Source organism: Ochotona princeps, chromosome 15 (genome assembly GCF_030435755.1).
Source record: "Ochotona princeps isolate mOchPri1 chromosome 15, mOchPri1.hap1, whole genome shotgun sequence".
NCBI lineage: Eukaryota > Metazoa > Chordata > Mammalia > Lagomorpha > Ochotonidae > Ochotona > Ochotona princeps.
This window is the reverse complement of record NC_080846.1, coordinates 16,549,211-16,559,208: the sequence shown is the minus strand read 5'-3', so window position 1 is coordinate 16,559,208 and position 9,998 is coordinate 16,549,211. Positions and strand designations below refer to the sequence as shown.

At 48.2% G+C, this 9,998-nt stretch overlaps 1 protein-coding gene across 2 annotated transcripts; it reads right to left on the bottom strand.

Annotated features, from left to right (window-relative positions):
* Nucleotides 1-31: 31 nt before the first annotated feature.
* On the bottom strand, nt 32-1,931 carry SPRYD4 (SPRY domain containing 4). 2 transcript variants are annotated; one of them, XR_009246734.1, is made up of 3 exons: nt 1,743-1,931; nt 730-1,480; nt 32-455 (listed from the first exon to the last, which is right to left on the bottom strand). XR_009246734.1 is itself a non-coding variant. In XM_004589676.4 (2 exons), the coding sequence occupies exons 1-2, from the start codon at nt 1,825-1,827 to the stop codon at nt 939-941; spliced, it is 627 nt and encodes a 208-aa protein (XP_004589733.1). In that variant the 5' UTR covers nt 1,828-1,931; the 3' UTR covers nt 32-938. The 2 variants fall into 2 exon arrangements, 1 of the variants encoding a protein (XP_004589733.1); XM_004589676.4 differs by having other exon boundaries at nt 32-1,480.
* Between the last annotated feature and the right edge of the window lie 8,067 nt (nt 1,932-9,998).

The following is a 9,998-nucleotide window of genomic DNA, read 5'->3' as shown; positions in this document are numbered from 1 at the left end:
TAATCCCATTCACTCTTCCCTTAAAGGGTATCCAGCTTCATCATCATCATATAAAAAAATATCACAGGGTCATACAGAGCCCAAACAATACATATTTTGTATCCATGCCTGCCCACTCCATCAGGTTTCCCTCAGCCTGAAACTGCTTTGGGTGACATGTGTTCTGCTGCTAGGGGCTGGAGACTGGGTTTCAAAAGGGTCAGGACCTCGGCTTTTCTCTCTGGAAGTCCCAGCTATGTAGAAGACAGACCTCAAGAATTAAACAATTTCCAGCAGCAGTCCCCTAGTCCTCCCCTTTGGTCATGCTATAACTGGCATGATGACTGATGGCTGTGGCTGGCTGGCAGCGATGTAGATTAAGGAGGCTGAACGTCAGGCAAAGACAACTGTTCTGGGAGGACAGAGGCTCTGTGGTGCTGAGGCAATGGAGGAGTCGGGCAGGCTTTAGTCCTCTCCTGCAACGCAGTCCATAAAGCTTAAACTCCGTCTGTGCTGCAGAGGATGGGTCAAGTCACTGAGCCCACCCCTCCTCCAGCCAGAGGTAGAGTTGGTAGAGCCCAAGAATAAACCGGCCACAAAGGGAAAGAGTGGTATCCCAATGATTAATTATCCCAATGATTAATAAATTCAAACAAAGGTGAAAGAAAAAGACTCAGGACTGACAGTCTGAAACTGGCCTGGACATGGGTGGTACAGACAGACTGACGGAAGCCAAGTCAGGGGACACACTTGTGCCTGTCTAGGAACTGGCGGAAATTTGGGTGGGGCAGGAGGGGTGCTGGCAGTATGCCCAGCTTTCGCCAGGCAAGGGAAGGGAGGACGATAGAGCTACCCAGAGGACTCCATGCAGAGCTGTGGGAACCAGAGATCGTAAAAAGCCTCCATTCTAAATGTGACCCCAGCAGAGTACATGACTGGAGACTCCCGTGAAGGACACACTAGAGGCCTGTGGGCACCTCAAGCCCTGAGTGGGTCAGCAGCTCTCCATCCCAGAGGGCAAACGCAGGCACTACAGGACCCCGGAAGGCAGTCTGTAGCGTGCAGATCAGGGAGACCTGGCTCACATCCACCAGGCTGAGCTTCTGGGCCTCACAGTCCAGCAGTAGCCCCACCTTGTCTGGCTGCCCAACACCCTCCACAGGAGCTTTCTCGTTGGCCCACATGGTGTGCCACTTGCGCTGCGCATAGGAGAACACCCAAGATCGTTCATCCATACCGATGCAGCTATCGCGGGACATGTCGGCATCGGCCACTCCTATGCGGAACTGCTGGGAACGCCCCACGGTCACCTCCCAGTAGTGCCTCCCACTGCTGACCGCCGTGTCTGCCAGCACCACGGCCCACTCTCGGAAGCGCTCCGCATTCAGTGCGACTTGGGTGGGTTCCAATCCAACTAAGCCATATGTAACCGCCGTACCCTCTCTGAATAGGGCGAGGCTGCTGTGGGCAGTTTTTTCGGCAAGCTTAAATTTGATGCCACCTACGGGGAGAGAGAGGAAAAAAAAACAATGGATAAGGATGTGGACTAAGCTGAAGGGCGGGGGATCAAACACGCACGTGCGGCCCCAGGAGCCAAAGGCTCGAACTGGGCAAGTTCCGACACTAGAGTATGCCCGGCGCCGCCTCTGCCCAGGCTAACACGGAGGGAAAAAGGGAAAGGACCCGGGCTTGAGCTGTTTCTTGGAGCGGGGACCCAGAATGAGAAAGGACGCCATTTTGTAGGTAAAAGAGAAAAACCCTACCTCTCCGGACTTCCGCCGCGGCAGCTCCCAATCGCTGGCCTCCACAGTAGTACAACTGCATTGCCTGTGAAAAGCGCAGTGCCATGTTTCGTCCCTGCCGGCCTCGGGACACCCGCAAGACCAATACCCCTCCATCTGCAGACCCAGCTGTCCGAGCACGCGGGTCGCGGCGGACGCGCGGCGTGATGATGTCAGGGGTCGTCTCCATGCCCACGCGGCGCGTTCCTGGTGATGCGGTTCCGGTTGTAGTGACGGTTGATGGGGAGTACTTCACGTTTGCTGCTGCTTGCGGGAAGCACTGGTGCTCGCCTCAGAGCTACCTGGGACCTGGAGAGATAGTGGACCCAGGCGCTTTAAAAGGATCGGGGTTTTTATTTGCTGTTTTAAATGCCTTTTTTTTTATTGGAAAGATATATACAGAGAGGAGGAGAGACAGAAAGATCTTCCGTCAGTCGATTCACTCCCCAAGCGGCCGCGATGGCCGGTGCTCAGCTCAGCTCCGAAGCCAGGAGCTTCTTCCAGGTTTCCCACGCGAGTGCAGGAACCGTCACACACACACATACACCACACGGCTTTGGACCGTCTTCGACTGCTTTCCCAGGCCACAAACAGGGAGCCGGATGGGAAGCGGGGCCGTCGGGATTAGAACCGGCGACCATATGGGATCCAGGCGCATGCAAGGTGAGGACTTTAGCTGCTAGGCTACCGTGCCGGATTGGTTTTAAGGCCATGCATTTGCCTGGCTGTTCTTAAGCGGCTTCTAAAGCTGTGTCCCATAGCCTAGTGAACGTGTGTGTTCAAGCCCTGGCCATGCTGCTATTCCAGCTGCTGCAATGGCCGACCCTGGGAGTCAGCGGTGATGGCTTACCAGCCACCCGCAGGAGACCTGGACTGACTTGAGCCTGGCCCAGCCGCTGCTGTTGTATTTTGAGAGTGAGCCAAAGGAAGGGAGGCTCTCACTGTATATCGCAGATACAGTATATTTTAAAGCATGGATTTCAGAATTGTTACGGGGTGCAAGCGAGACATGTCTAAGGTTTATTGAGGAGTCTTTATTAACCAAGCTTGGTGATAATAGAGCATACTAGAAATAACAAATCACAAGCCCATATGGCAATGCAATCAAACATAATCCCAAGAGGAACAAATGGTCATTACCCCTAAGTCCATCTGTTAAGCTAAAGACCTATGTCCCAGCTTCTCCAACAATATAAGTTATCCTAAGAGACATGCGGGCCCGGCACAGTGGCGCAGTGGTTAAGGTCCTCACCTTGCGGGCCCCCGGATCCCATATGGGCACCGGTTCTAATACCGACGGCCCCGCTTCCCATCCGGCTCCCTGTTTGTGGCCTGAAAGCAGTCGAGGATGGCCCAAAGCTTTGGACCCTGCACCCGTGTGGGAGACCCGGAAGAGCTCCTGGCTGCTGGCTTCGGACTGGCTCAGCTCCAGCCATTGCGGCCACTTGGGGAGTGAACCATCAGATGGAAGATCTTCCTCTCTGTCTCACCTCCTCTCTGTATAACCGATTTTGCAATAAAAATAAATGAATAAACAAATCTTTAAAAATAAATTTTAGAAACAATAAAGGCTCGATAGGCAGATGTGGGTAAGCAGGTGGGCGGGATCTTGGCCTTCTCAGGATCTCAGCTGAAGTCTTCTCTCCCAGAAGTATACTCTGAGTGTATCATCTACTGTGATATAGTCCTCCTTCACCCCTTAACGGGAACGCTGAAATTGTCTACCCCAAACAAGCATTGTAGAACAGAGGGTTAAGCCACTCAGCGCAGGTGTTCCATGTCAGAGTGCCCAAGCACCTAGGCCCTTACCACCCATGTGAGAGACCAGGAGGGAATTCCTTCGTCCTGACTCTGGCTTGTGACAGCCATATGGGGAACGAGCCAGAAGATGGAAGGTCTCACTCCCTGTCTTTCTGTTGCCCTTTCAAATAAGTAAATAAATTTTCCTTTAAAAAATATCATATCTACTCTCTGTTTATTTTCTGAGATCCATGTACATAGCCCACTGGAAGTTTCTACCTGAATATCCCCAAGCCACCTGAAACTCAATGACCAAAGCTAACCTCATCTTTCTTCACAAACTTTTTGCTCATCCTGAATTTTGCACCCTGAGCTACACTCCACACCCAACCAGTTGCTCAGAAACCTGTAAGAACCTGGCTTGCACCTGTGACTGCTATCAAAGCCCTATTGTACTTTTTCTTCCCTGGACTGTACCATCAACCTGCTTACTGGTCTACCTTTATCTGCAGTATTGCCAAGGAAACCAAAGACAAGTTGTAAATTCTTAATAATTACGATAAGGACTTTGTCCTTGGTGCCTCTGGGGCCTCAGTATATCACTCAGTGTACCAAGTATGTGTTCATTCTTTTGGAATGAATACATAGACAATCATACTCAACCAGGGTTTGGCGCCACCATCTTTGCTGTGCAATGGCTCTTTCTCTCCACCAGGCGTCAGTGTGGCTCACTTCACTGAGAGCCCGGACCCAGGGAAAAGATTGCTTCAGAAAAGGCCACCTCTGTCAGTAACTTGCTGGTCAGTAGGAACAAGAGAAAGGTCCCAAGCCTGTGTTTCCATAGGATTCCTTTTTCCATCTTATTCTGCTGTGAGAGCTGGAGCAGTCACTGTATTTCCCTCATGCTGTAGCTTATGATATTTCTCCCTTACTGTATTCCCTCCTCAGTGAAGAGTTTGACCTGTCATCTTTTATTTAACTTAAAAAAAAAAAAAAGATGTATTTATTTTTATAGGAAAGCCAGATTTACACAGAGAAGGAGAGACAAAAAAAAAAAAAAAAGAATGAAAAAGGAAAGATCTTCCCTACACTGTTTCTCCCCAAGTGGCCTCAACAGCCACAGCTGAGCCGATCTGAAGCCAAGAGCCTCTCCTGGGTCTACTATATGGGTTTGGGTCCCAAGGCTTTGGGCCGCCCTCAACTGCTTTTCCATGCCACAAGGGGGGAGTGGCATGGGAAGTGGAGCACCCAGGACATGAGCTGGCACCCATATTGGATCCCAGCGCATGCAAGGCGAGGACTTTAAACCACTAGACTATCGGGCCAGGCCCGTCTTGTTTCACTTTTACGGACTGATGGGTCTCAGATAAGCTCATCTATAAAGAGCTTCAGAGACAGAAGGAGAATTGCAGAGAGAGAGAGAGAGCTCTTCCATTCACTAGTTCACTCCATAAATACACAGCAGTGGGAGCTGGGCCAATCCAAAGTCAGAAGCCAGGAATTTCTTCTAGTCCCCCCACACGGGTACAGTAACCAAACACTTGGCTCATCTTCCACTGCTTTCCTAAGCATATTAGCAAGGAGCTGGATGGGAGATAGAGCAGCCAGGACTTGAACTGGCAGCCATATGGGATGCCAGTGCCATGTTGGAAACTACTCACTGTGCCACAATGCTGGCTCCTAAAGAGCTCCTCTTCATCATTCTGACGATTTACCTCACTTCTTGCTCACAAGCAAGTCATCAATTCTTAACATTTCCATGCACGCCGACAAGGAAGGGGCAGACTTTCACTGGACAGACAAAAAAGGGAAATATACTAAGCAGAAGGAACAGACTCAAGCCCTGCGTTGTAAGACAGAATGGAGTGTTTAAACAGCCACAAGGAGCACACTATTGCCCAACCACTGTGCAAGGGAGATAAGGAGAGTGGTGAGAAATGCTGTGTCTGGGGACAAATTGTACTTGATTCCTGTCAGAGTGGCTGTGCTTATCACCTAGCTCCTGTCTCTAGCTTCCTGCCAGTGCAGACCATGGGAGGAACTCTCTCTCTCTCTCTCTGTCACTCTCTCTCCCTTTCTCTCTACTTCTCAAATACATTTAATTTTTTTTTCATTAAAAAGAAAAGGGGCCTGCCACTGTAGCCTAGTGGCTAAAGTCCTCACCTTGCATGCATCAGGATCCCATATGGGTGCTGATTCTAATCCCAGCAGCTCCATTTCCCATATAGCTCCCTGCTTGTGACCTGGGAAAGCAGTTGAGGATAGCCCAAAGCCTTGGGACCCTGCACCTGTGTGGGAGACCCAGAGGAAGCTCCTGGCTCCTGGCTTCGGATTGGCTCAGCTCCAGCCGTTGCGGCCACTTGGGGAGTGAATCATCGGATGGAAGATCTTCCTCTCTGTTTCTCCTCCCCTCTGTATATCTGACTTTCTAATAAAGAAAAAGAGAAAGAGACAGAGAGAAGTTAGGATTAAATTATTATGGGGCACATATGCCATGGTGAGGAGTTTAGATTCTTTCAGGCAATATAGGCACTATAACCAGAAACTGAAGAAAATGACAAATTACAGGTAGTCAAATCTGGCAGAGCATGGAAATTGAATTAGAGGGAATGAGACTTGATATAGGGACTGACCCAATCCCACACTAGCATTCTCATGAGAGACACAGGGCAGACTCAACTACCTCAAGGGTCGAGTTGGTGGACCGAGTAGATGAGAGAGATTGGGGTAGGAGTCACGGCTGACTTAAAGGTGCCAACAACGAGGGGACTTGGCAAATGTTGCCATATGGGCAGGACCATTAACTGAGTTCTGTACAGACTGACTCTGAAGTGTCTCTAGGACAATCAAGTAAAAATGTCCTGTGGTTGCAGGACATGTCAGTTTTAAGGGTGAATGAAGTCACCCCAGAAGAAGGTGGAGACTAAATCAAGCAGAAAATGAGCTGATAGTCCAAGATTAGCATATGAGCTGGCCCCCAGAACCTGCTCTGTGGTGAGGACAGGTCCGCCTGCCATGGGGTTGTATCCGACTCCCCAATATCAGATGCAGCTTCACATTCTGCTTCTCAGATTACCCCGTGTCCAACATGTGGGGCCCCGATCTGATCCAAGTGCTAATTGGAGCCCTTAACTATGGATAGGAGAGGGATGATGCCCTCAGAGCTTGGCGATTGTTCTGGATTTTACCAGGAGTCAGCAGTCAGCAAAGCACAGCCAGAGAAAGAGCGAGAAGGCGGGGGTGCCCTCAGGAGCTGGCCAAAGGGGCTGCTGGGCTGGCTGCAGTTGCGCTGGGTCCTTTGTCCTGCAAAAACTGTCCGCACAATGCATTCGGTACAATGCTGAGCTGGCATTCTGCGCATGAGGCTGTGCTAGAGTCCACGTGGCAAAGCAGAGGTGGGTGGTCACCTGGTGCCTAGGGACCTTATTTCCATTCCATATTGAAATGCTGAAGGGAAACCTTTTCTCTGTGTTTCATTTATGTATCAATTCATTAACTATTTGATTAGGACAACTAGTTTAGTAGGTATGTATTGCTTGGGCATATGTTCTTTGATCCCCCAACAACCTTGTATGATCATTAAGGTGGACATTTTTATGAAACTCAAACAGTTCATTCTTGAGCTCCTGGTGGTAGCATGCAAACTAGGGAACAGCTGCAGAAAGGTGCCAAGTCAAGCCTGGACCACCTCAAAGGTGGCTCCGGTGATTACCTGGGACCCACAATAGGGGAAGCAAACAGGTCTATTTGCAAATTCCCTGAGCAGCGTTAGGGTCAAGCCACTGGCTCCCTGTTAGCATTGATTATGCCTTCATGGCATCCTCTTGGGAGGCAGAGAAATGGGGCTTTCACTATTGAAAGGAAGTCATTGAAACAAGGAGTTTAAAAGGTTCTTGGTTAATAGTCAAGAGATAACCAAGTGTAGGAATAGATGGCACTACAGGGGTGATTCCTACTGAATGTCAGTAAGACTTATGGTTGGAGCCAGCCAAGATCAGTGGTGCAGTGTGTTAAACCACAGTCTATGTAACACTTGTACTCCAATATGGGAGCTGCCTCAACCCCGGTTGCTTTGCTTCCGGCTCAGCTCTCTGCTAATGCACCTGGGAAAGCAACAGAAAAATGGCCCATATGTTTGGGCTCCTGCTACCCATGTTGGGGACCAGGACTCTGTTTCCAAGCTCTTGGCTTCGACCCAGGCCAACCCCAGCCCTTGCAGACATTCAGGCAGTGAACCAGCAGAGGGGAGATCTCTTTCTGACTCTTCCTCTTTCACTCTTTCTGTTACTCTACATTTCAGATAAACAAATAAACAAAAAATTGTTTAAAAAAGAAAAGACTTACAATAACTTTGTCACTACCCCAGGTTATTTTACAAACCCTGTCTCCACCTCCATTGTTCCTACCGGAAAAATAAATAAATAAATAAAAGTGTCTGCTTACTTAAGGCCAGAAAGGGAAATATAGAGAATCTATAGTTAAATTTAAAAAGAAGTTTGTTTTTTTTTTAAGTTTGCTCTTTCAAAAAGCAGAGTGTGAGAAGTAAAGAAAAAAGTTCATCTTCTATCTGTTGATTCACTCTCCGGGATGAGGCCAGGATCTGGGAATCAAATCTGGGGCTTCCATGTAAGTGACAGGGACCAAGCTATTTCAGCCATCATGCACTGCCTCCTGGAATCAGCAATAACAGGAAACTGAAGTTGGAAGTGGAATTGGGATATTTTTTTTTTTCAATGAAAACTTTTTATTGAAGTTTTACACTGTGTTATAGCATCTGGTATGAATATTCTGTGATTAAAAGCCAATAGAAGCCAACATTGTCATAGAGCCTATTACGCCATCACCTGCAGCACCAGTATCCCATGTGGGTACCTGCTGGAGTCCTGGGTACTCTACTGCTGATCCATGCCTCTGCCAATACACCTGGGAAAACAGCAGCAGACCCAATGTGGGAAACCCAGAAGGAGTTCCAGGCTCCTGGCTTTGGTCTGGCCAGCCCTGCACATTGAGGCCTTTTGGGACATGAACCAGTGGATTTGAAACTTTGACTTTCAAATAAATAAATCTTTTTTAAAAAGCCATTGATTAAAAAGTCTAATTAAGTTGCTGATGTTATTTCAACAATAACATGATTGAGGTTATTAATGATTTTTATTAGGTAGCTAAAATATTTATTGAAAGGTTTTCTTGAATACATTTTTAAATAAAATTTTACAGAAGTATTATGCTATAGAACCAGGTACTTTATGTTAGAATGCTAAATATAAGAAGCTTGTGTTGCCCTGCAAGGAATTGGGATTTGAACCAAGAATTTTGATATGGGATGTGGGTAACCCAACCAGTGTCTTAACCAAAGGCTTACCCAGCAGTTAAACTTTTGTTTCTTCAGGGGCTGCTGTTATGATGCAATAGGTTCCACTGCTTGAGACTTCTACATCACAGTGCCAGCTTCAGACCTGATTACTCTGTCTCTGGTCCATCCTGGGAGGCAGTAGACGATGGCTCAAGAGTTTGGGTTTTGGGCCCAGTGTGGTGGCTTAGAGGCTAAAGTCCTGTGATCCCATATGGGTGCTGGTTCTAGTCCCAGTGGCCCTGCTTACAATCTAGCTCCCTGCTTGTGGTCTGGGAAAGCGGTCAAGGATGGCCCAAAGCCTTGGGTGCCTGCGCCTGCGTGGGAGACCCGAATGAAGCTCCAGGCTTCTGGCTTCAGATTGGAGCTTAGCTCCAGCCATTGTGATCACCTGGAGAGTAAATTATTGGACAGAAGATTTTCCTCTCTATATATCTGACTTTGCAATAAAAAATAAAATAAATCTTAAAAAAAAAGAGTTTAGGTTTCTATTACCTACATGGGAGATCTAGATGGAGTTTCTGACTCCTGTCTTTGGCCTAGAGAAGCCCTGGCGGTTATAGGTACTTGGGCAGTAGCAAAAAGGAGGAATAAACAATCTGGAAAATAAATAATGCAGATGAACCAGGGTGTATCCCAGGTAATCTCACGGGTGTTTGACTAGCAATCCTGTGCATCCCCAGGCAGTCCCCGCAAAGCACCCACCTTTTCAGTTCCCCCAAATCATCCCAATGGGGCAGTTGCCAAGCCAGCACTGGCACTTTCATACTGGTTTCCTCTGCTTCAACTTGAGCGTGGGTATCCTCACTTTAGCCTTCCTTTCTTTTTTTTAAGATTTATTTATTTTTATTGCAAAGTCAGATAAACAGATGCTGACAGTCCAGACAACCTTGTCCAATAAAAATTAAATAAATCTTTTTTTTTTTAAAGAGCAACATTGGAGAGCCATAGGAGAGGAGAAAGACAGATGCTTACAGCCCAGACAACCTTGCCGTGTCTCTCCCTTCTCCTAGGTCTCCCCCAGGGCCTTCAAAGTTAGTGGATTTGAAGAGTAGTTCCAGCTGAAGCCTTGGGTGCCCCAGGCTCCAAAGGGTGGTGCTTGGTATCTCACAACACCATGGAAACTCCAAGCCAGGCATAGCTGCTCA